A 26,450-nucleotide genomic window follows, 5' to 3' on the forward strand; every position below is an offset into this window, starting at 1 on the left:
CTGCTTTGGGTTTTAATAATTGCAACGCATTTCCATTTGTTTTTCTTCCCATAGTAGAGGAACCTCTCCTTAGCAAACTCACTGTATCAAATGCTACCTCAGACACCATGTTGCTCACGTGGGAGGCGCAGGACAATGCCTTTGACCATTTTATTCTAGAAGTCAGAAACTCTGACTTCCCTTTGGACTCCCTGGTGCAAACAGTGCCAGGGGCCTCACGGCACTATGTAGTCACCAGCCTCAAAGCTGCCACTAATTACACTATACAACTCCATGGTGTAATTGATGGGCAAGGTGGTCAGACCTTGACAGCACTGGCAACCACAGGTATTTCATTGTTTCACCTTCTAGGTTTGCTCTTTTCTCTTCTTTCTTTTTCTGTCCACCGAACTGCTCTAAAACGTGGCTCCAACTCATCATCGTTCCTTTGGTAAATTATAGGAAGATCACCGTGAGGGGAGGCCAAATGAGCTTGTGAGCACTTGGGAAAAGAGATATCTGAGACAATGGAAAAGGCTGAAAAAGTGCCCCCAGCATTAAGGGAGCCAGTAGTAAACCATGATTGGTTTCATTATATATACACTTATCTGCAAGTACTGTGTATATATAAATGACATGCTCCAGATGGCTGATGTTTTTCACAGAATATCTTTGCACTTGATCTGAATAATGTTTCCATTTGTCCCATCCTCACTTGCTTTGTTGTGGGTGGGAGGCCTTCATATCTTTGTCAGACCAGAGAGGCACCTGCATGTTGTTTTGGTTCTTTCTTCTTAAAACCAAATGTCTTCCAAGACATTTGCATCTCTTACGTGAGTTTTATACAGCATGCTAAATGACCAGCCAAGATTGCATGGAGTGGTCTGGTCACCTTGTGCTGGTTCTGGTGTTCCTCCTCTGCTGGGCATTTTTACATGTTCCCAGCACAGCTGGGCTCAAACAAGAAGCACACCCTTTCTTGATGATCAGCCCACCACTCTGTCACTTGCCTTGCTATCTTTGAGTCTTTAAAACCTGTCTGGTTTCACTGGATGTCAGAGCTTTTCCTTTGGTGATGGTGATTCCAGGATGGCAGGAGCTCTCTAAGACTCACCAGAAAAGAAAATTTCCACTTGTTTTGCATGTAGTATTCTTTGGAGTTTGGTTGTCGTGATGTGAGCCTGCCTGACTGGATGCAAATGGCATGTGAAGGAATGTGGTCATTTCAGAATCGGACTGGAAAGGATTGGTTTGTCAGCTCTGAGCTGCATGCAGGGCTGATGGCTCCATGCTCGGTTTCACTGGGTTCTCCTCCCAAGCCTGTTTGCATTGTGGATATTTTATCATCTCCTCCCCTGTCTTCAGAAGTATTGTGCTTACATGGTGAATTCATCACTGTTGACCATGAGGGCGTTGATGGCCACTGGCTGGCAGCATGACAGCAGCATGTGTCCTTAATCGGGGCCACTTGGAATCACCTCTTCCAAGATTTTTCCAGAGAAGGAGGTGGAGTGTTATCTAAAAGTCTTGCCACTGGGGACGGCGGGTAAAAGTTGGAACATCTTGCAGCAGTTCATGTTTTAGTTTAAAAAAGGAATCTGTTCTTACACTGTTCTCTTGGTCAGTGTGACACGTCCTTCTTGCTTTTCTCTCGACATTTATCACTTACACAGTTATTCTCCTGTATCTCACGGGCTGCATTTCCCAAGGTGTTCTTGGTTTATACTCAATTGGCAAGAGAAAAAAAATAGAAATTCAGCCCTGAGAGGGCTGAATCCACACAGGATTCTTTGACCACCTGACTGCAGGGTCACGTTTGTGGTCTTTCTGTGCTCTCATGAATCCTTGATGATTTTATGCTAAATGGAACAGCTTAAAACAGGAATGGTGGGGAGCTCTCCCCCTTCTATAGCCTGAAGGCCAAGTTTCTCCCCTAGCAGGGGAGAGACGTGATTTTAAATTTCCTTTGGCAGAAAAGGAAAGTCTTTGCTTTCTCAAGAAAAGCCCTTACCATTGAATGGTCAGAAAGAGGGAGAGCTACAGCAGTGTTTCCTTGGTTTTGTGTTTTTTGTTTGCTTGTTTGTTTTGTCCAGTCCATTAGATATTCCCTGATTATGCCTAATCAGGGGATGAGGAACACCTTAGCTGTGGAATCCGGGGAGGTTTTGGCCTGAGATTAGTGCTGAAATGATCACTACCAGGACTAAAACCCTGATAAGCTTCAGGGTTCTGTACCTACATTGCCAGGCAACAGGAACACTAAGAAGAAGCTGAAATGGGATTTCAAGGATGTCTGGTTTGGACTCACCTAACTCCTGCCTGAATCCTGTTTCATCTATTCTGGAATTGCTGTGGGTCCGGGTATTTCCCTTATATTTCTAGTGCTGAGTTACTGCAGTTCCCATGGTTTTACCATGGGGCTGTATGCTGTTGGTACAAATCAGGCCCACATTTCAATAGGAAAATTGAGCGTATTTAAGAAAACTGAATGGAAAAAAAAAAAGTCAGCACTAATTTCATTGGCTTCTTTCCAAAACCTTACAAAATAGCTGTTATGGTGCTCCTCTTTAACCACTGCAAAAGAAGGCTAAAAGCTTCCGCTTTGGCTTTAAGAATCGATAACCCCCCCTGTGGCTAATTCCCTCACCCTATTAAGTAATGCTCTCTCTTCACCTGTGTTCCTTTCTCCCTCAGAGGCTGAGCCACAGCTGGGCACGCTCACACTCACAAATGTTACCCCCGACAGCTTCAACCTCTCGTGGACCACAAGAGATGGGCCTTTTGCCAAGTTTGTTATACACATTAGAGATTCCTATGCAGCACACGAGCCCCAGGAGCTTACGGTGTCAGGAGGTGCTCGCAGCGCTCACATCTCAGGCCTGCTAGATTACACTGGCTATGACATTAACATTAAGGGCACTACCGATGCAGGTGTTCACACAGAGCCCCTCACTGCTTTTGTCATGACAGGTACCTGCTTAAAGGCTTGGGGTATATTTATCAGTTTATAAAAATATATATTCCAGCATGGATAAAAGAACAGACTCTGCAGCACTGAATATCTTGCCCAGCAACAATGCTTTCATTTGCAAGCTTCGTACAGGAATGGGTCACAGCGGGCATGTTGGCCTTAAAAAATTGTCCAGGAGGAGTAATAGTTTAAAGTGAGTCAAGAGCCCTCTGGAGTCTTTCTCCTATGTGTAATAATCTTCTTCAAATCCTGAAGTTTAAGGGAGAAATTTGTCAGTAGCTCCATCTGAGGGAGAGGACTGGATATTAAAATACCTTCTGTTTTGTGGTGTTCCCGCTACATATCTGTTACGTCTGAATAATTTGGCCAGATTTTAACTGGGATTAATTGAACATCACATGCCTAAATCATCAAATAAATACCATGGAGTTCACATTCTATGTACTATGTGGCCAGTATGCACTGCTAGAGATTGTCACATAAACATATGGAAGCCTAAATAGGATTAAGCAGAAATTGAGGCCTTTTCTTTTTCCCCCTCACTTCATTAATGCTCAGTGGGAGAACTAGTCACAGTAGCAGCATCCCTCAGCATCTGGGCCAGCACTTTCTGTGAAAGGCAATGACCATGATCATTTCCCTGAGGGAAAATGGTTGCATTTTGCACCAACATTGATCTGCCACCTGATGACATGTAGTTAGAAGCAAGCGTTTGCTTTCAAAATTCCTGCTCTTTTGCTCCACCAGAGCACAAATGTTTCCTTCTTGAAAACAAACCGTAGACATTGGTATTTTCAGAGGAAGTTTCCACAGCTAGGTAAACACGTGGCACTCTACAGAGCAGTAGGATGTGCCAACAGTTCTCATAAACCTTCTGGGTTTAGCACGTTGGTGTCACTCAATACCTATCCCAGGATAATAATTTCAGCATTTGGGACTCATTATTTGTTTACCAAACTGAAATGTGGATCTTTGGGAACTGGTACTTTCTTAAGTGAGTGGAATTTGAGTGATGGAAGATCTGGTGAGTTAGCTCCTGGGCCAACAAAACAAGGTTTGTCAAATAGTTTAGAGAAATTTTAGCAATACCCGGGACCCTGGATGAAGGCCAGGGCTTAACAGAGCCAGTTGATCTTCCTATTTGACTTGTCAGATTTTGAGCGAGCAAAAAACTCTGAGAAACAATCTTGTGAAAATTTGGCCTTTTTTTCAGAGACATGGTGGGAAAGTTTTGAGAAGTTGGTCTACGTGCTCTAAACATTGACAAGTGTCATGCTGATGTGAAAAAAAAAAAGCCCCCTCACTGGAATTTCTTTAAGTTGTCAACATGGCACACTAGCAGCTGCCTGTGAAGCTCTTTGGTCAGGCTATTGCTCTGTTCTGCAGTCATTGAGCCCCTGCCCTCTGCCAATGCAAACTCTTGCTTCTCTCCTATCCCCCACAAAAAGCCATCTTGCAAGTATTTAGTACTTGCAAGGGCTATGACCCTGGCTGATTCATGCCCTGCTTCTGGCAATCCTTCTGGCACCGCTGACCCCTCCACCGTTTAAAAAAAAGAAAAGCTGGAGATATTCGTGTGAATTAGAGAGGAAAGAATGCAAAATATAGGAACTGTGAATGTCAAGGTTGAAAGTTGTCCCTAAAGCACCCGTGGTGGAGACAAGTGAAAGGAAATGAAAGCTTTATGTGTAGAATTTCTCAAACAGTTTTTGTTATAACTGCTTTCTAGTGCATGTGTAACAAAAGAAATGTGCTTGCACATTGAGCTTTGAAGGAATTTCAAAGGAGCTTGTGAGATGAGGTGTTAAGACACCCTTGAGGAAAACGAAGAATTGAGCATCTAACTTTTGGAGGCTCCATTGAAAATCCTAGTCCTGTGGTCTGGGCTATACACTTCAATTAAATCCATATTTGGGGGAAAAAAAATGTGATTTATGTCTGTTGGAATCTGTGACACGTTCTAATTTGCAATGTTTTTTTGCTTCTTTTTTTTTTTGTGTGTGTGTTTTTTGCACCTTCCCTTCTTTTAGAGGCCATGCCCCCACTGGAAAACCTAACTGTCTCTGATATTAACCCTTACGGGTTCACAGTGTCGTGGATGGCATCGGAGAATGCCTTTGACAACTTTCTTGTAGTCGTGGTGGATTCTGGCAAGCTGCTGGACCCACAGGAGTTCCTCCTTACGGGAGCCCAGCGGCAACTGAAGCTTAAAGGCCTTATTACTGGCATTGGCTATGAGGTTATGCTTTATGGTTTTGCCAAGGGGCACCAAACAAAGCCCCTAAGCACTGTGGCCATTACAGGTATTTTAATGTGAACAAATTGTTCTTTTCCACCCTATCTTTCTTGCTTTTCTTCTCACATGGAAGATGTTTTATGCAGTCCATTTGCAAAACAAACCTTGGCTTTTGCATCCTTTTTTTGCATCGTGGCTACACATAACTCCTTGTGATTGATAGGGTCACCAATGAAATTCCATTCCTTTTAACTTGACGTTTCCTTTTTGTCTTTGTGAGGGATCCTGTAGAGACGCATGACATGGGTTGAGGGGTGAAAATTTCTGCTATGTTCATGCAGGTACTTCTAACTGGAGTCTTTCAAGACAACTAGTTGCATGTGGGAGCTCGTCTTGTTAACAGCTGCTGGGCACATCAGCATTCCCAAACTTGCCAACCGTCAGGATCTTCAGGAGGAACGTCATACTGGTTTTCCTGCCTATGGCCTCATTTCTTTCACTCTGTCTGTGGGTTCCACACACAGACCATCGAGTGTGATCACTGCCAACTGTAAAGATGGCATTTCGCTCTCCACAAAACCTTAGCTCATGTTCTCAGCCTCATCACAGCTGCTGTTTTCCAGCAGCATTTGAATTTTCTTGAAAAGTCGTTGCAGACTGATTCTCTAGCCCTATAACCATCAAGTCTCATCTGCATGTTACTGATTACGCAGCAGAAAAGCTGGGGATTACCTGATTGGAGCTTCACAAAAAAATAAATAGGAATGTCTTCTTGTGGAAGATAGAATTGCATTAGAGATGCTGTAAGACAGTAACCACTCCGGCAGCATTTCTGTAGGTGGTGATGCTTGACCATACTGAGCTGAAGATGTGCTGTAGTTATTTAACGTCTTACAGCTCGTGGGATCCTCTTGAGTGGGTTCGTTTGCTAAAGACAGTAGGTCTTGCACTTGGGATTTAAGTATGCTAAGGAATATGAATTTTCATGATTCCCCATTGCTGCTTCAGCCTTTTTTTATTATCAAAGTGAAGGATTCATCTGATCAGAGGTATCACAGAGGCCAGAAATGCATGGAATAAGGGTTTTGCATGAAGGAAAAACTCTTTCAAGCAGCTTCTGTGATGTTCTCCTAACAGACAGAGACCTGACAGTATTACAGGCATGCCTGTAGATCTATAACAAAAGCCTGATTTTATCATACATGAAGTTTTCACATATGATGGGTAATGCAATGAAAAGCAAGGGACAAATGCACTTCGAACTTACTATTAGCATGTGTAATTTTGCATGGCAGAGGCAAATGGTGTATTTCCATGTAGTGGATTTGCTGTTGAAGACTGAAATGTTTGAATGCGCCCAAACACACTCACATACGTCTTCAGTATTTGTAAAATGCTAATGTTCTTTTTTTTTTTTTTTTTTTTTCTTCACTAGCCAGCAGATTGTTTCCCTTTCTTTGAACTGTGGTTGGATTCTTGCAGTATACTATATCCAGACCTCAGGCAGGTCACTAATGAACTGATTAAAACAATCACTTTTTTTTCCCCTACTGCTATCTTCTCCTTTTTTAGAAGCAGAACCCGAGGTCGACAATCTTCTGGTTTCAGATGCTACTCCAGACGGCTTCCGTCTGTCCTGGACTGCAGATGATGGGGTTTTCGACAGTTTTGTTCTAAGGATCAGGGATACCAAAAGGAAATCTGATCCACTGGAACTAATAGTACCAGGCCATGAGCGCACCCACGATATAACAGGGCTGAAAGAGGGTACTGAGTATGAAATTGAGCTCTATGGAGTTAGCAGTGGACGGCGTTCCCAACCCATAAATTCAGTAGCAACCACAGGTATTGTCTTTGCAGTAGGAAAAGTATAATGTGTTTGTGCCTGTTTGTTTTAACATTTCTCCTTTTCCTAGCCAATTTGAGCAGTTACCGAGGTCTTTGAACTGTCTCCTGCATGTCATTTATCTGAGTTTCTTTTTTCATGTGATGTAGTTATTTATAGTGAGTCATCTCAGATTCCTTAGCTTCATCAGTGTCTATTTAATATGGTTTACTTAATTACTTCCATGATCTGGAATTAGACAGCAGAGTCTAGCATTCAAAGTGCTGGCTTTAAGAGCTGAGAAATAATGACTATCAGCCTTTTTCAGTGATTTCATCAGACTAATTGTGTATCTCCTCAATAATTTACCTCCCTATAAAAGAGAGATGACAAAATGAATTTAACAGAGGTATTGAGAAGTTTATTTATGGCTTTATCAGCAAAGGACTAAGCACCAGTAACTTAGACTGATTTTAACAGGAGCAACACGTGTTCAATAATTCAAAATAAACTAGACATTCTTGCAAAATCAAAACTTTGAACTCCCCCAGCAGAAGGTCCTATATGTTGTCATTCTTGTGTGTCAAAAATCCTGGTGTAAATTAGCGTAGATAAAATCATCATGAGGAAAAGATGCAGGGATGACTGCCAATTCATGCTATTTTGTTTAAAAATTCCAAGGCCCTGATTTTCAGTTGCAGTATGCCAATTCCACAAAGTCAGAGTTCTTGCCTTTCATAGTCTCACAATGATGAAGAAGCCCTGTAAATGTAACTGCAAATGTCTAGTGTCCTGAAGCTAGCCTAAACTTCTGTTTATGAAAAATCTCCACCAGAACACAGCCTCGTTTTCTCAGTGTCAGGGAGAAGAAGAGACTTTTTTGCTATTTATAACTGGAATATTTTTTCTTATATTGTTTTTCTATGAAAATATGCAGATACTAGTCATGTAAAAAGTTCTTGAGGTTTAGGTTGAATTCCTCAGATTAACTTAAACAAAAAATGGGTTCTTAATTTGAAGTATTTCATTTTGGCACTTTTGAAGGAAACTTTTCAAATTCTTTTCCATCAATATCATGATTCCATTTTGAAACATAGTTAAATCCTAAAAAAAAATGATGCAACGCTCTTTGACACAAATCCTCCCTTTGAAAACATTTGGGCTTGTAGATCTGAAAACATAATAACTTCAGATCGACCTAATTCTGGGAGGAGGGGGACCAGAAGAGGACAATTAAGTTCAGCATGTGAGGAAGCCACCAGAAATGTGTAAAAGAGGCATGTGCCCAGCTGTAGTAGTGTCCTTCAGACAGCCCACAGAAAGGACCAACAGTAACTCAGTATGAAACAACTTGTCCTCAAATAGCAAGGCCTCACGACTCACCTCAATGTCTGTGGTGCCAGTTAGAAATGCACATTTCTGACCAGCTCCCCTGACTGCCATCACATCCTCTGAATAAGCAACATGTGCATATACACGCTCACCCAGGCCTTTACATGAAGCAGAACATGCATCCGTCACAAGCCGCCTTTCTCCAGGCTCATGTGGGTTGTCTCCTAATGGAGAAGGATGTTTAAATTCAATTGCACTTGTTAGCAGCGTGTTCTCATTTTCACTGACTTCCAGGATATTTATGGTAAACCACTAACAGCTATCATTTTCCTTGCGACTACATTCTTATTCAGTTCTTAAGGGAGATTTAGCACATGTCACCTAGTGGCACCAATAGCCCCAAAGATGTTTTTCAGCTATAAATAGTCCATGGATAATTGATAGTAAAGTTGGAGCCACAAAAATGCAGCTAAATAACTCAGACTGCATGTTACACCACATTGGGCAGCCAGGGCCACCAAGGCATCTAACTAGTTTCTTATTTAGGAATTGGTTATTTAGACAAACACATGTATATTTATAGCATTTCCAGTTTGCTGGCAAAGAAACATTTGCTGCCTCTGAGTGGGTAGCTCAGACAGACTTGTATGCAGCCTTGCTTTATTCTAGCCTGCATACAATATATGAGCAAGCAAGGAATAAATTAGAAAGTCTTGAGCTTTAGTAGAGGAAACGTTAAAATCACAGTAGGAACAAAGACATCTAGCAAACAGACCAGCAAACCTAAACCAAACATTACCGTAGAAATGAAGTCAGGAAAATAACCTATATTGAAACTCCTTCTCTGTATTTATCGCTCACAGTTCTCCCTTCTTCCCTACATGGGCACACAGCCTTCTATACACAAACACAGCCGCCAGGGATCAGATCTGCAGTTGGTATAAATGAGTGCAGTTGAAGATGTCTGGTTTGAGCATCAGTGAGCAATCCTTTCTGAGGGTCTGACCTCTTATCCTCGTGTGCTAAACCATCCAGCTGCTGCGAGGAGGGAGAAGGAGGAAAAACCTCGCAGAGTTCACCATTAGGTGCCTTGTCCTCCTCTAGGGTTTCCTTCCTTTTCTCTTTTAAGAATTCAGCCAGGGGGTGATGCAGTGACAGCCACGGGCTTTGAAATGAGGAGGGAGCAGGGCAGGACTGGGATTTGTCAGGCTCTCCATGTAGCTTGTGTTGGTTCTGCAGCCGGTGGCTCAGCGTCCGGCTGACATCCCTGGCTCCCATCACACCAGGGACATGGTGTGAAACTGCTGTGCATGGGAGCTGATGATGAAGTCCTGTTTTCCCCCACCCATCACCAATAGTTCTTCCTCTGCAACAGGTGACATTTACTCGTATGTACAAGTGAGCAGCAGTAATTCCCCCCTCCCCAACTGCTGCTGATAACATCGTTAAAGATTATCCTGTTTGGGGTGGTGATGGTACCCACTCTCTGCATTTGTCTGTCATTTTACTTTCATCAATTCTAGTGCGATAGAAAACATTCATCACAAAATCAGTGCAGTGCGAGGCAGCATTGTACAGACCAGCAGTGCCTAATCGAGTTGGCACCAGAAAGTTTGCCCACTGCTGCTCTCAGAGGAAGTCTGTGTCTCTTGGAAATTCATCTATATAATGTCTGTTGAAATGCAATTCAGCTGTCCGCAGGGGACTGCAATATGGCCGTGTGCCACTTAATATCCTTGGTAGGAATTGTGGGTCTCATGCTGCTACTTTCCCCTTCTTCTAATGATGTTTTGCCACGCTTTGATGGCATTTTTCATCTGAGAGGATCCCCAAACATTTCACATGCTCTTTTTACATGATAAATGTAGTCTGATGCTTCCTGTTGCTTGAAGAAAGACAGCGGACGTACCTTATAGTCTGTTAATGAGGAAAGAACAACTTTTTAGGAAAAAATAAAGAACAAGTACTCAGGTATCATGGATGTTCCAACAACCTCTCAGAAAGTTCTCAGTCTCTCATAGAGGGATGAGGGATGGTGCTGGAGGATGATGCTAATCATTTATATCTGTCCAACAGCTGTGCTGAGCCTTTTGTGAGTGACAAGACAGAAGCCCACAGGCCATTTTTTATTCCTGCTTAATTTTAGCTTTCAGGTAGCCCAAGAAGATTGATTCATTTGCTCCTTTTTCATTTCCCTGTGCTCAAAGGAACCACTCCGTTACCTCTCTGGGACTTGTTCCGGGACCGATGCTTACTCTGATGGTCCCATATGCTTTGTCTACTATGTTTGCTCCCAGGAAATAAGTTGCGATAGTGGGGATGTGGGACTCTCACATAGCCAAGGCTCTTTGTATACTGTTATATGTTACATGGCAGTTTTACCTGGTACAGAAAACATGCATGATGCTTGTGCCTACAGAAGTGTGCACAGCGGAGTTCAGGTGGGATGGATTAGGTACTTTATTTTCTGGGCTAAGACTGAAGTTTGTAAGTGTGTCAAAATCCCAAATGCTGGTCCAAATAGAGCTGTGCTCTTTGGAGTCATCACTAGCGCTTTTCATCAGTAACTGATGGCACCTACGCTGTAGAGCATGATCAGTGTGATCTTACCTTCTTTCTTTTTCACAGGTTTTCTTTATTCATGTTTGTTTCCTTCAGTCTGTAGTTAAACCAGTAGCAACTTGGTGTGCCATGCAGCATTACTAACTCCACCTTCCTTTCTTCATTATCTTTAGTTCTTTATCTTTATTTCTTTGGCTTTTCCACATGAGCAAAGCCCTTTAAGCCCAAAATGTCTTGTGAGCTCCAGAGAAATAATTTACATTTCTCTTGAGAGCTTTGAGAGCTCTGTTGTTTTTCTTTCAGTGACTTTCACTTGATTTACTGCATTGCTGCTAGATCTTTGGGGACACACAGAACAAACAGCACTCTCTGACTTCTTTCCCGCAGACACGTTCTTTCCAAGCTATTTCAAGCGCAGTCACTTGTGGACTCCATTTGTCCCCCTTCCCCTGCCCACAGCCTGTTTCCACCACTCTTAATGTGGTTCATGTTTGGTATCTGTCCCCTTTCTGCTAATGCCCTACTATGTGTGGCTGTTTGTTCCTTTTAACAAATTCCAGGTTACAGTCAAAAAAGCAAACTGGAAGTGAGATGCTCAGTGTAAATTTCGAAGGGGCAGGTCTTGACCATGTCCTTCCAGAAGCCCTTTCAATCCTTGTTATTCAGTAGCTTAAGTAAGCCTTAAAGTAGAATGTTTCAGATTGTGATACATGTTGGTTCGCATCTTAAAATTGGGCCATTTTGGCAAAAATTGTTAGGCTTTGTTTGCAAAGCAAAACAACAGGGTCATCCTAATGAATCTGTCCCAGCTTGCTGATCTAATTTATATTGGCAAATGTAGTGCTCAGGTTTATAGAACATGAGGCTGGGTTGTATGACAAAGAGCTGCAGTGGAACTACAAGTGCCTTTCTCGTGATGGGTGTAGCTAGGAAAAATCATGGTCTCAAATAGAGATTCCAAGAAGAAAACCCAACGTTCTCGTGTTAAGCTAACAGAAGTTACAGGCAGTCAGTGCTTGAGAGGATAGACCCTTGATGCACTCAGGCAACTGAGTCCAGGTCTCTTTTAGACAGCCTCTGGTAGAAGCTTTATGCTGAAGAAGCGGCATCTCCCCATTGCTAAGCGTTGCTGTTGCCATGTGTCACAGCTAGGGCTCTGAGACTCTGTGGAAACTGGGGTAGAAAAAATTATAAGTACAATGACTCTGGGTAATAGCATAATATTCCTGTAAGTATTGCTCCATAATTTTCTGTAACACTGAAAAATCTCTGTTACTTTTGTGAACATGATTTGTCGATAGATGTCTAGGGTATTTTGAAGCTATGCACTGCTGTATTGTTACCGAAAAAGGAAAATTTAGACCAAAAAGGTTATGTGATAAAACCATTAACTGTTTGGTACTCCCTGCATTCTTGTTGTTTTGTACAGAGTATTGGTAGCATCAGCTCTTGGGATACAGGAACAAATCACTGTTGCAGCACTAAGGACTGATAAACAAATTATTTACCTTTTCTTTCTATGTGGTGTGTTTGTCCTCTCTTCTCCACTGACAGTTGTTGGATCTCCCAAGGGAATCTCATTCTCTGACATCACAGAAAACTCTGCTACAGTCAGCTGGATAGCCCCGCGCACCCGCGTGGAGAGCTACAGGATCTCCTACGTCCCTGTCACAGGAGGTAAGTGTGGGGAGGGACAGGGAGGAAGATGGCAAAGAGAAGGGCAGAAAGGTGTTGTTGCACTGATATCCATCTCTCAGTGCATAGGAATCTTGTCCCATGGACAAGACTTGTGAGGGAGCTCACAGCTAGATGCTGGAATTGTTGTACCCCTGATCAGGCCACATTCACAGAAAGCTCTGCCTCCTAAGTAAGGATTTATTCCAAAACTGCCTTGTTATTTTGTAGGCATTTTATGAGCAAAAGATGGCCCTCAGAAATAATAATCATAATCCACGGTTGTAATACTTTTCAAAGGTAGTGATTTTTCTTAGCGCTCCCCAGTGTTATTTCACTCCATCTATTATATCTCTGTTTTAGTGTTCAGCTTAAAAAACTTCCTATACTTAAGCAAATTTTTAGCATAACTTAGGGACATCCCTGAAAAGAAGCAACTAAAAAGCAAACACTACAGACACCAGGACCATAAAGAAATGCTGTTGAATAAGACAGGTAAAGATATAGGCCTCTGGATAATGTAGTATGTAAGCACACATGCAGCTTTAAATACATAATGATACACAAAAGAAATCTACAGAGAAATCTACAGTCATAAAATTAGGCACTTGCCTAAGTGTTTTGCTGGAATAAACCCAGAATTTGAAATAAGCATCTGTCCTAAGTCTTCACAACTTAAAATGATATAAGATATATCTTTATATGAAAGGAGATGGGTGAAAGAGAAAGTTTATCTCTGTTCATCCCCCACAAGAAACAAAGCAGATCTAAACTAGCAAGTCCTGTCCTCACAGGTGTAAGAACTTGTATGTAGACAGTACTGTGTTTTCAGAATAAATTATGTTACTTTTCTAAACAGAATTATTTTTTCTTACTGTTGACATTCCACTAGTTAAAAACAGAAACCAGTATCTTAGATTCAGGTGTAATGGCCACAATATGGCCTTTATATAATAAATATAAATAATATTTGGCCTAATATATGGCCTTTTCCCAAGGCTGCCCCTTGACATCAGTGGTTGTAATTTACTGGTGAAAAATTCACCTTGCTCTGTACAAACATATACATCCATGTTGATCACAGTGTGTTTAACTTGAAACACATTCTTCAAGCATTTACTGGAGAATTGCCATTAATCCTTTGGCACTTGTGTTCATCCTAGGTACTCCCAATGTTGTTACAGTAGATGGAAGCAAGACAAGGACCAAGTTGGTGAAGTTAGTCCCAGGTGTAGACTATAACGTTAATATCATCTCTGTGAAAGGCTTTGAAGAAAGTGAACCCATCTCTGGAATTCTGAAAACAGGTAATACATAAAGAAGAAATAGCAGGTTTTCAAATACATTGTCTGTGCCATAGGAGAGACTCAAGAAATGGAGCTGAAGACCCACTGAGATCCCACTTCTGCCATCCACACAAACTGTAGGACTTTTTTCTTATCCACTCTCCCTTTGTGTCTGTATTTAAGATGAGTGGAGACCTTGTAAGTTTGATCAGGCTTCCATTCTGCTAAAGCTGAACTAACTTTCTATATGACAGAGACACTTCATGTGTTCACAGTCCTAATACATCAGAAAACAACAGAAGTTTAATTAATCCTATTTTGCAGATGTGGGAAAACAGAACAGCTGAGCAGTTCAGCCCAGCTTCTGTTGTGTGTTCTCCATATCTCTCAAGTTCCAGACTGTGTCCTAAGCACAAAAACTCTCACTTCTTCAATCTATCTTTAAATATTCCTATGGAAAATAAGGTTCCACTATGGTCCTGTTGTTGCCACCTTAAAGTCTTGTTCATTCATTCTTTTTTGGAGTCTGACAAATGAGAACTGTGGCAAGGACAAGATGATGCATATTGGATAATAAGATGAAATTTATAGCCAATTTATAGTCTATTCTAGCTGTACTGGGGGCAGGCATCTCTCCCAGTGCAGGAGCATAAAACTAGGTGCAAAATAATGTCCCATGACGAAGCAAGGCAGGATGTTTGGGGAATTTGGATGGTTAGCACGATGTTTGGTTTATTTTTAAACATGGAGGGCAAGCTGGTGGAAGGTCACAGTGGCTATCAATTGCTGTCACGATGGTTATTTTTCCCAAGCTCTGTCTCATGATTTTGCTCCAAAAAGCAGTCCAGACCTGAGGGTGTTGAGAGAAATATGTCAGCTCTGTCAAAGCTGCTAAGATTGATATCAAGACTGATCTGAGAATGTAGTTAGTTACATCTGTTCCCAGCATTTAATCTTTTCATGCATTGACCTCCCTTTCCAGTGGATGCATTTGGTGTCTGTTAATAGGCACTGATGTCTCTGCTGCAGAGCTGCACTGTTCCAAAAGGAATCATAAAAGCTTCTGCATCAAGCAGAAAAGTTTGCACATTTAATATCATATAGTTACAACACAGAATTGCGCAGAGCCGAGAGTATTTGTCAAATCCTTTCAGCCTGCTATCCTCTTTCTTTCAGCTCTGGACAGCCCATCAGGATTGGTGGTGGTGAACATTACAGACTCGGAGGCTCTGGCAACCTGGCAGCCAGCAATTGCTGCTGTGGATAACTATGTTGTCTCCTATGCTTCTGAGGATGGTAAGAAGAGTTAGTGATGGGTCAGGGAGCTGATGGTGTTATGGCTCTCAAGAGTTGCTCAGAAATGGGTGCAGCAATGTGGTTCTAGGAGGATAGGCCCAAGGGGGAAGGGGAGCAGGGCTGTTACTTGATGGAGAAGCCTTGCTTGAAGCATTTCAAATAACATAATTTTAGTTATGCATTCCTAATTCAGCCATGAACAAAGGTAACCAATATTCTTGAAAAGAAAACATGGTGTTATAATTCATATGAACACTAGAGAGTGCTAATACTTTTAGAGAAAGGTTTTTTCTGTTAATTCAGATTCAGTGGAGGTGTAAGCAGAGACAAGCTCTGAGTTTTCACTGTTTTGCACTTGGCTCCCAGCTGATAACAAAATGATCACTGAGTGGAGCGTGGAGTTGAGCACATAATGACATGTCTGAATAATACTGTGTTCTCTTCTGTGTTTTTTTTTTTTTTTCCTAGAGCCAGAAGTTACTCAGATGGTATCAGGAAACACTGTGGAGTATGACCTGAATGGCCTTCGACCTGCAACTGAGTATACACTGAGCGTCCATGCAGTGAAGGACACGCAAAAAAGCGAGACCCTCTCCACCCAGTTCACTACAGGTGCTGTCTCCCACCTCACTGCAGGGAGAGGGGGAGAGCTGCCATCTCTCCCAGTCCTACCAGGCCTACTTTTCTCTACTACCATAAATCAGCCAGCACGTTGATAATTTTTTTTACTACAAACTTGAATTTTGATAGCGTTTTCAGAAGATTTTCCCTGATACAAGGCTGGTGTGGCTGGCTCAGGAGGTGGTTTTCTGTCACCAATTCTACAGATTCTCACAATAGCAGTAGCTGCATCTTTGGGGGCTAATGTTGGGGTACCAGTGCTGAATGTATCCAGTTGGTTTCATCCTTACGACTCATGAACATCAATAAAATCATGCACTTTCTCGTTTTCCTGAGCATAGAAAGTTACTTGACTTGTCCCAGGGAGTTTACTAGAAAGCCAAGAGCAAAGTCAGTTATAATTATGGTGAAGGGAGTCTGTAGCAAGATCAACTCTGAAAGGTTTACCTGTTCAAAAGAGGCATCATTGAAACCAAAGTTTTTTTCCTGGGAATATGGAAATACTGATCTGTCTTGTGTGAAATATTGAAAGGCACAGTTTTGTTACAAAAGACATTCCAATGTAGCTGTTTATAAACTAACATACCTGAGACAAGCCAATTTTTTAACTTAAATAAAGTAAATATCTGTATTTTAAAACTTCCAAAAGGGAAAGTATTTTTAAATCACAAAATTTAAGGTGAATTTTTTTTTAATTTCAAATTTCTGCAGAGGGAAAGCTTGTTTTCCTGGCCTGTTTTAATACCCTGCTCATAAGACAGCCCCTGTACTAAGCTCTGTATCAATGTGATTGCAATTGGTCTACTCTCTCCTTCAGGAATGGATGCTCCAAGAGATTTAAGTGCCACTGAGGTTCAGTCAGAAACAGCTGTGATAACTTGGAGGCCTCCACGTGCTCCTGTCACTGGTTATCTCCTGATCTACGAGTCTGTTGATGGCAAAGTCAAGGTATAGCACTTACATCCAAACCAGAAGGTCTGTGCCTCAGTACTAGGCAGTAGAGATGCTCAAAAGTGCCCAGCACTGGGACATAAGCACGTGCCTTAAGTTAAACATGGTAAAATACTATGTACGTTTTACAGTGCTAGCTTGAACATGAATGGATTTAAAACTTGCTTAAGTACTTTCTTAAATTATATCCTGAAACAGAAGCTCATTTGCAGCCTGAATTTTGACAGTCATCTCTCAGCAATAAGGATAAAGGCACATGCAACTGTTTTCTCTTATTCCAAACCTGTGTCATGGAGTAAACTCACAACCCCATAGAATGGGATTGCCTTTTCTTAACCCTGGAGAATCCAGCCTTGTGTGAGTGACGTGCCTAAGGCCTTTGGAAATGCCTCTTGCTCTCTAATAATTTTATTTTGTTCCTACATGACTGGTTTAAACTAGATGCTTAGACTTGTATGAAGTAATTCCCAGCAAAAATGACAGATGACTTTGAATGGCCAGCCTGGGATGTCAGAAAGGGTTCTGATTTTCAGGAAAGCAGATTACCTGAGCACACTGAAAATCAGTCCTTTATAGTTACAAAGAAAAAACTTTTGAGGACTAGAGGCTGATATTTCCAGGCTTGTCCTAAAGGGTGTTCCTGCCTAATTTTTTATGAGTTTCACAGAGACATGTATACAATATGAACATTCAAGGCATGTAAACGTTTATACTGACCTGTTTTTAAACCACACTACTTACACACTATGACATTTAACATTCATTTCCAGACAGCTTTTCTAAATAATGTTAGCATGATGAAAATCTTTGAGAAATACAAGTTATGTATTAAATAATTTAAATGGTTAAAATATCATGATAATTACCACAAATAATCTGACAAACTAAAATATGTTGCAAGTCCACTTTTAATTTTCTCACTGAGGTTTCCCTGTATTATTTATCCCATAGGAAGTCATCCTAGACCCTGAGACAACTTCCTACACCTTGGCAGAGCTGAGTCCCTCTACCCAGTACACGGTAAAACTCCAGGCACTGAACAGACACCTGAAGAGCAGAACAATCCAGACTATTTTCACCACAAGTAAGGACGTTAGAGTGTGTAAGCAGCTGAAAGTGCAAAAGTCCCTGTTCTCCCTAAGTCCTAGTGCCATCTGCTTCCCCCAAACTGTCAGGTTGAAATTAATTTCTTTATATACATCCACATCATCTCTACAGTCCTCTTTCTGATGAAACATCCTGCCTTTCCCATGTAAAATGCTAAAAGGGACATTACTTTTTAAAATCCAGACAGACACCCTGATTTATCTCTGTATTGATGTGCAGCAATCTGTTAAAACAAATCTGCAGTTTAGGTTGAAATGAGGCAAAACACATGTACAGACATAAAAATCAGTTCAGCAGTCCTCAGAGCAGAATTTCTGGACAGGTTTTTTTCTCCTCTCTCTGAGATCAATTTTCACATGGTGATGCTGGCATGTCTGTTCCAACTCTAAAGGGACAGCTCTCCAGCAAGCCGAGTGCCAGAATAGATTGGGTTCTCTGAAGGTCACTTCATAGTTGACATATCTGGCAGTCACTGGTCTCATGGACACATCTTTTGATGGCAAGGAAAATAAAATGTTGCTCAGTATTAACTGTGAAAGCCTTGCCTGTCATTTGTCTCACTTTTCACGGCTTCTAGCCTTTCAGACCCAGCAGGCCCTTCGGCTGGTTCCATTGCTCCTTCCACCCTTACACCAACGTCAGCCCAAGGACTCACAAAAGTGCTCATAAAAGTCACATTGCCCCGAGTCTGCTCACAGTCAGCCCTTGTGTAAAGCAGGGTGAATACCACCAACAGACTGGGATCTGCAACCAAAAATAGAATTAAATCTGCATGTATTTAAGTGACATTTGGCAAATTGACCATAAACAGGGACTGAATGAGGTTCCTTGCCCCAAGCAAATGCAGCATCAGCCTTGTCCAGACAGATGCTGGAGTCTGGGCTTAACATTGCCGTATGCAGGCATCCCGTTAGTTTCAGTGAGAGGTAAACACTGAAGGAGAGAGGGAAACACTCCCTGCAGACAGCTGCTTCTCCCCACATCCCAAAGCTGTTGCTAATTCTCTGTAGCCAAGGCACAGACAGTGAAATGCAGCACACTGGAAGGGGAGCAGCCACTCTGTGAGCAGCAACTGCTAAAACCTCTCTGATGGACATACCAAGAACATCACTTAATTAATTAGACCATTGGCTACAAAAGTTAATAGCCAAAGTGGATTTAAAAAGAAAAAAAAAAGGTTTTTGGAGTTAGAAATTGCCCTGGCTGTGACAATACTATTAATTATCAGAAAGAAATGCTTGATGACATTTCTGTGTAGTTTCAAGCTTTATTGTCACTTTTGTTTTTTAAAAGGTTGGTCTTATAGTATTTAATATTGTATAGCAAATATTTAATATTTGCTAGCAAAACAAAGCCCAATTTATTTATTTTTGGTTGTAGTTCTGCTTTTCCATTTCCACCTTCCTTCTCTGTCACATAATCAAAGATTGGTAGATTTGATTTTACCCAAAAGGTGCTGTAAACATAGGGCATGCCATTCAAATATTTAGCTGGCAGATATATTCCCATCATAGCAGGAAGTACTTATTTGGCCTTCACAAATCTTCCAAAAGTGTAGACAGATGTGTAAAAGCTTACTCAAAAGAAAAATGTACATCATCTTGTGTTTAACTGTAAATTTTTTTGTGGAGGCTAGCAATTACAAGCCAGTTCCTGGGCTCTGTACCTGGCCATGCTATTGACCCACCACAGATTTTCATGAGTCATTTAAGTTCAGCAGGTTCGTTGTAATTGCTGATTTCTCAAGGACTGTTTTGTCTTTTCTCTTTCATGCAGCTGGTCTTCTCTATCCTTACCCTAAAGACTGCTCACAGGCTCTCCTGAATGGAGAAGTCACCTCTGGGCTCTACACAATTTATCTGAATGGGGACAGGACCCAGCCGCTGCAAGTCTTCTGTGACATGGCCGAAGATGGGGGCGGATGGATTGTGAGTAAGGGGGAGGGAGCCCATGCCACCCTCGCATTCATCTGCCTATGCCAAGAGCAGGAGTAGCAGATCCCATCCCTGTGTTCCTACAGTGTCACTCACAGAGGTCTATTATCAGAATAGAACTGACTTGTCTATAAATTTGGCAAATTTTATCACAGATAGGACACCTAGGTGCCTAGAAGTGAGGTTGTTAGCTCTCTGTAGCTGGAGGAGGGACAGATGTCTCCAGGTCAGCACTTAGAAAGGCATGAATTGCTGCCCCAAAACCCTGATCTCTCTCTTCACTGGATGGACGGGTAGCTGAAATGACCATCTTAAATACCTTTTAAGTAGATAATTAGGTGAGACAAGGGTGGACTCACACAATTTAGATGGGAGAGTGAATGACATTAAAGCAGAGGTGCCCTCTTTACAGCGGGGGGAACCAGGTCAGAGAAAGCATTTGTTCAGCAGCCACACGACGTTGTGCCTGGCCAGGATTCCCAGGCTGTTACAGAGGCTGCATCCCACCCGGACAACAAATGAATGGCAGCAAAAATGCCAGCTGTCTGTGCTGGCATCCTCAAATATGAACATGACAGAGGGTTCCAGGGCAGAGAAAGGAAGAAGGAACTGGAGAAATGCATGGGTAGAAGACGGGGATGTAGAAAGGCTTGGCTGAAAAATACAGAGTTGTGTGGGGCCATTAAAAAAGCAGAGAATACAAAATAAAAGACCACATCACACGGGGGATCCTGGGAACACAGTAGAGAAGACTTACCTAAAAAAATACAAAGAAGGTTAACCTGACTTGGAACAATTGCAGTGAGACTGCTGCTTTGAGTGATAGGGGCAGGGGAGCAGTGATGCCAAGCTCTGCATTTGTAAAAGCCACGTTGCTGGTGTCCCTTCTGTCAAAGGCAGTTTGACAATAACATCTGCATGCTGTGGTTGTAGGTATTCCTGAGGCGCCAAAATGGAAAGGAAGATTTCTACAAGAACTGGAAGAGTTATGTGGCTGGCTTTGGAGATCCTAAGGATGAATTCTGGATAGGTAAGTGCCAATAATTTATCTTATTTTAAAAAGAAAACACAAACAGAGCCCAGAAGTCTAGGAGACGCTTGGAAGCCTCCATTCAGCTGGCAAGAGTATTTGTAAAGGAGAACATAGTCCAGGCAAAGGAGACTCAGCACAGCATGCTGCAGGGCAGACAGATTGCCAGGTCCAACCCTTCAGTTGCAGTTCATAAATGTCACACTTGGGTCACTGAATGTACCAAACCAATGCCCAGTGATACTCTGTAAGAAGTCAGAAAGTAACCTGAGAAGCAACTGCAAACCTTGCTGTACTCCTAGGGCGTTCCCAACAAGAGTACATGACCCAACAAAGTAAAGTGGGGTAAATAGAAGTAAAAAGCAAATGTCCAAAGATTGCACTACATTTTATTTGCTCACAGATGAAAGATAATCACACAGCACCAGCTTTGATTACATCTCCCAAAGGGCTTCATGCTGCTGTGATTCAAAGGGCTGAGAAGGTCTCTAAATCTGCCTGTTTCTCTTTGGTTTTACACCAACATTACCGTAAAGCTGAAATAGCTCACCTTCCTAACCAGTGTTGATGTCCTGGTGTATCTATACAGGCCAGTTAAACACCCTTTATAAGACAAACGTATCATTCATGTATTCCCACAGGTCTTGAGAACCTCCACAAAATCACTTCTCAGGGCCAGTATGAACTGCGTGTGGATCTGCGAGACAGAGGCGAGACAGCTTACGCTGTGTACGACAAGTTCAGCGTCGGGGACTCGAAGACCCGGTACCGGCTAAGAGTGGATGGGTACAGCGGCACAGCAGGTAAGCTGAAATATTTTTTGCTTCTGTTCTTCAATGTCCTCCCAGTTGGCTCAAGCTACCAGTGTGTGAATGTTGCAGATGAGCATCACAGCAGGTACCTCTTTCTTGTATGTCAGGCATTTGAAAATATGAAAATAACAATATCTTTTATGTTTCTATTCTAAACCCTCCAGTCATTTAGGTGCCACTTTTTATGGCATACTTATGACAGAATATAAACAAGTATATTAAACAGCCACATATCTCACTTGGTCAATGCTTGACTGTCATTTATACAGCTAATAATAACTTGGCATAGTCTCATCTCGTTAGTGGAATATGCAGCCAAGTACTGCTATAACATGGTTTCTAATTTTGCTGAACAAATTATCTGCCTTTTGTCATACTGGGGTAACGCTTGCAGCCCTTACTGGGTCCTCTTCAGTGCTTCAGAGGACTAAGAGAGAAATCCAGCTCCAGAGAGTGTCTTAAAGGGAAATACTGCTGTAAAGTGCAAAAACCAGACCACAAAGATGCATGCAGACTCTGTTCTGTGACCTTGACATGAACTTTCTGCACAGTTGATAAGGAAGTGGACAAAGTTTGATAAGCAGCAGTAGAATTAATGTCTGCTTAGGGCAAACACAATGATGCAGAGCAGTATCAGCTGCGACAGAGATTAGGATTCAGTCCTGCTTCCTCTTTGTCAGTGCTTAGGGCTAAGGTTAACGGCTACAGTAACACAGATCCTATGGCACGTAGGCACTGAAGGCTGCTCCCACTGTACCCATCCATAAACCAGTACCCAGGCCTTGGGAGTGGGAAGTCAGCAGCAGGCAGACATTTCTCCTTCTGTGTTTTGGGCTAATGAAGATGGGTGTCTTAATTGCATGGACCAGCTAAGTGTGGAGACTCCTTTGGTTTTGGCCCACACTTTATGGAGGTCCATTTGGGCTCGGTCTGTTCACACTGCCTTCTGTTCAGGACCAAAGTCCAGCTTCCAGCTAGACGTGCAGAAACAGCTGTGTGAATAATCACTGAATGACTTGGGGGTTACAGACCACCTGGAAAAATGTTTGAGTTGCCTTCAACAACAAAAGACTGTGTACTTCCTTCTGAAGCAAACCAAGTCAATTTTGCAATAACTTAGACACACAGTCCAAAATTTTGTGCAGAATGGTCACTCCCATGTAATCTAAACCACACAAGCCACTGACCTTGCTCTTTCTTTTGTCGTCCCCACCTAGGTGACTCCATGACCTACCATAACGGCAGATCCTTCTCTACCTTTGACAAGGACAATGATTCTGCTATCACCAACTGTGCTTTGTCATACAAGGGTGCATTCTGGTACAAGAACTGTCACCGAGTCAATCTGATGGGCAGATATGGTGACAACAACCACAGTCAGGTGAGTTTGGTGTCTGAAGGCTTCCATACTGCATGAGAAGAAGGGGAATTGCAATTATGGATCTGTCCAGTGGTTCAGCTAGTGAGAGGCCCACCAAACAAGCCCACACCCCAAACAACAGACAGTTGCTCACAAAACAAGAATTTCTTGTCAGCTGGGGAAATACTGATGGTTTTGTATCGTTTTCCACTTTTTTTCTAAAGTCTGCCAGGAACAATCATAGTTTACAACATGTGAAACAGAATGTTCTTTGTGCCATGAAGGCCAGGCAAAGAGTGACAGCTCTGGGGGACAGCTTGTGACTTTACTTGTGCAGGCCACATGTGCTAGTGGCCCCTGTACTTCCCAAAGTCCCTTTACTTTGTTGTGTCTCTGTTCCCAAGTTAGAAAACAAGGTCCGAAACGAGAGCACTGAAGGCTGACAGCAGAGGAAGAAATGGATGTGTGATTTCTCATGCTTCATCTTTGTCTTTGCAGGGTGTAAACTGGTTCCACTGGAAGGGCCACGAGTACTCCATCCAGTTCGCAGAGATGAAGCTGAGACCCTCAAGCTTCCGAAATCTGGAAGGAAGACGAAAGCGAGCATAAAGCCTTGGGGTGGTGAAAGGGCTACAAGCAGGGCAATGGGGGGGAGGGACAGAGAACAGGGGGTGTGGGGGAATCCTCTGGCTTCACTGGGGTGGAGGGGTGTGAGGAGCTGGCAGTTGTACCAAAGCATTGGTGCCCCTTGGCGCAACAGAGGCTTCTGCAGCAGTCCAACCAACAAGCCTTACATGCCCCAGCGTTTCCAGCAGAGCAGCTCCTGCTGCCCACCAGTAATGTCCTTCACGCCAAAGACAGTGATCTCAAGGGTGTATGTTGTTTTGTTAATTTTTCTTTTCTCAGCCTCTGGGATGAAGTTCTTCCATGGTCTGACTATCTCTTGGGTGGCCCAGGGTAGGGGAGGGAGAACAGCTTTGTATATTGGTAGTTTGTTTTAGAACCAGCCATATTTTTACACACAGAAATGTGTACGATTAATTATCATTATTATTATTATTAGATATAATTGAAATCCTTTGGTTGTTGGAAAGCCTTTTTTATATATATATCAAGTACCACAGATAAGGAAGGGGTGGGGAAGGGAAAGCAGTACATTTTTAAACCTAAGCATAAAATTAATATTATTAATATAATGACAAAGTAATAATAATAATGATAATAATAAGCTAAGTTTTTGTCATTTTTATGAGAACCATGCTTTCAGAAACACAGCAGGACAGTGTCTGATTGTAAATTTTTTTAAAAAAATAAAAGCACAATTACTTTTAAATAAATTTCTACCTTTTTTCATACATGTTGATTTTGTGCATGTCCAGGGTATATTTACTTACATGGGGAAGTAAAAGGAAGGCTGAAAATGATCAGGCTGCTGAGTCCATACTGAAAACTGTTCCTTTTGTTAGTGGTTGGCTGTAAGTATTCTTCTGGGTTTGTTACAGTGAATGGCCTGTAAGGATTTGATTTCTTTTAGAACATACTTCTTTTTTTTTCCTGCCCAAAAGCTTTTACATGTTTTTCTCAGTGTTACTGACCAACGCTTGCTCCATCTAGGTGGGAAGAACTAACAAAAGAAAGCAAGGAAAGTACAGAGTTGTTAGGTACCACCGGTGACTTTGAACACTTGTGTAAATAAAGGGCTCTCTTTTTGTATGAATGAAACCTCTGTGTAGTTCCTCTGTATCATGCTCTTCAGTTGGAGACAATAAAAGATCTTTTGTTTTAACACAGTCTCTCTGCCCTGCTTCAAGGTTGCACTTTTCAAACAGAACAAGTATTTCAGCCCCTTCCTCAGCCGACACTGGGAGGTGGCTGGGAAGGAAGATGCTCTCAGTCAGAGTGATCTGATCGGCTCTGAGAATAAGACTTAACGCTACGTGCTACAAAGTAAGGTCACATATTGCTGATTTGACACAGGGTATAAAAAGTGTGTGTGCATGAAAAATAGCACTACAAAGCTCCAAAATCAGGAGAGAGGGAGGGAAGGAAGGAGGGAATCACTTCCCTTCGCCATTGGGTCTCTCCTTCTTAATTTCTAATGTCTCTTCTTACTATATGTATATATTATTGCAATCCTTCAATTCTTGCATTTCAGAGCTTTAGCTGAGTGTTTGTTAGCCCTTGGGGATGATTATGTGCCTGGGCCATCTTGTTCACAGTCTTGACTCAAACTTTGGCATCACCCCAGAGGGGAGAGCTTGGTGGGGACCTCCCGTGCTCGGGTGCGCAGAGACCAGCGTCACTGTGAGAGAGCCCAAGGACAGCAGGAACTGCTGTGTGGAGACAGATGTTTCCGCAGACAGAAGCATCAAAGCACGTGTGCTGTGTTTTATTAATAATCAGTCTCAGCAACTATATTTCAGAAAAATCTAATGTTTGTAGGTATTTACAGTGCACCTCCTAGGAACATAGCGCACAGCTATTCATTGCTGAGCAAACGTTAGGGCCACAGGCTAAGGTGCTGCATGGGGCAGAGGATTTTTTGTCTGCGAAAGGATAATGCGTAGCTAGGGATGCAGGAGAAGGACCTAATTAGTGAAACTTTGAGGGTCTTCTGTTCACATGCTTTCTATTCCATGTCTTTATTGTCAGCCTGGCTTCCTCTCCTCATCCACTTGAAGCGTACTGCTGTGGCCTGGCCACCGGCAGGTGGCACACGGCGCCTGTCTTGGTGTGTGCCTGCTCCGTTTGGCAGCACTGAGAAATCCTGCAGGTATCCAGGGCCAGACGTTGCCATCCTTGGCTGTTGCCTTCTTGTACGGTGGCACGCAGTACTCAGCGCCTCCCAGCCGCTCGTGTTGTCTCTGCAGCTGTGGTCTTTGTTAGAAAAATTAATTGCATGTAGTAAAGCGTTGTCCTGTGGCCATGCAGCAGGAACTTTGCAAGAAGGCCTGTGAGAAAAGATGTGTTTTTGTTTGTTTGTTTGTTTGTTGTTGGTTTTGGGGCTTGCAGGAGCAGGAACTAGGTCCCAGCAAAAGCACGTGACAAAGAGGAACTCCTGTTTACTTTCTTCATTAATATTATTCCACATACTTTGAACACCCACCCCCCCTCCCAAGTGTGAAGTTGTACTAGTGCATGTTGTTTGTTTCGCACAGGGAACACAATCTCCTTCAACCTTCCAGAACACTGGCAAGGGGCTGATCTGCAGCACCATATTAAATCCATTCTCTATAATTAACAGCCCCTCTTTGCTGTTTGTTGGAGCAAGTGATTGGCACTATAAAAGAAAGCAAACCCAGTAATGAAGAAACATGCTCCCCTTTAAAGATGTTCTCTCTGTTATTGAAAAATTGCACTAAATCTGTATAACTGGGGACTTGAGAGCTCTTGCAGTGTGTTTGCAGACATTCAAAGGAAGAATTGACATCTATAAAACAATTTCCTTGCTTCTGGAAACATCACAAAGCTGAC

At 42.4% G+C, this 26,450-nt stretch overlaps 1 protein-coding gene across 9 annotated transcripts in view; it reads left to right on the forward strand.

Annotated features, from left to right (window-relative positions):
• Nucleotides 1–24,762, forward strand: part of TNC (tenascin C) — a 178,023-nt gene extending 153,261 nt beyond the window's left edge. For 3 of the 9 annotated variants that reach the window (XM_080561592.1, XM_080561591.1, XM_080561594.1), the window contains 15 exons: nucleotides 55–327; nucleotides 2,674–2,949; nucleotides 4,981–5,253; nucleotides 6,759–7,031; nucleotides 12,460–12,582; nucleotides 13,743–13,886; nucleotides 15,042–15,161; nucleotides 15,630–15,773; nucleotides 16,600–16,730; nucleotides 17,685–17,817; nucleotides 19,617–19,768; nucleotides 20,708–20,804; nucleotides 21,446–21,607; nucleotides 22,834–22,997; nucleotides 23,475–24,762. In XM_080561592.1, the coding sequence (XP_080417718.1) occupies nucleotides 55–327; nucleotides 2,674–2,949; nucleotides 4,981–5,253; nucleotides 6,759–7,031; nucleotides 12,460–12,582; nucleotides 13,743–13,886; nucleotides 15,042–15,161; nucleotides 15,630–15,773; nucleotides 16,600–16,730; nucleotides 17,685–17,817; nucleotides 19,617–19,768; nucleotides 20,708–20,804; nucleotides 21,446–21,607; nucleotides 22,834–22,997; nucleotides 23,475–23,585 (2,576 nt within the window). In that variant the 3' untranslated portion in view covers nucleotides 23,586–24,762. The remainder of the gene's footprint in view (nucleotides 1–54; nucleotides 328–2,673; nucleotides 2,950–4,980; nucleotides 5,254–6,758; nucleotides 7,032–12,459; nucleotides 12,583–13,742; nucleotides 13,887–15,041; nucleotides 15,162–15,629; nucleotides 15,774–16,599; nucleotides 16,731–17,684; nucleotides 17,818–19,616; nucleotides 19,769–20,707; nucleotides 20,805–21,445; nucleotides 21,608–22,833; nucleotides 22,998–23,474) is intronic. The other 6 variants (XM_080561595.1, XM_080561597.1, XM_080561598.1 and 3 more) reach the window with 3 other exon arrangements.
• Nucleotides 24,763–26,450: the final 1,688 nt, after the last annotated feature.

Source organism: Anser brachyrhynchus, assembly GCF_964034855.1.
Source record: "Anser brachyrhynchus genome assembly, chromosome: 19".
NCBI lineage: Eukaryota > Metazoa > Chordata > Aves > Anseriformes > Anatidae > Anser > Anser brachyrhynchus.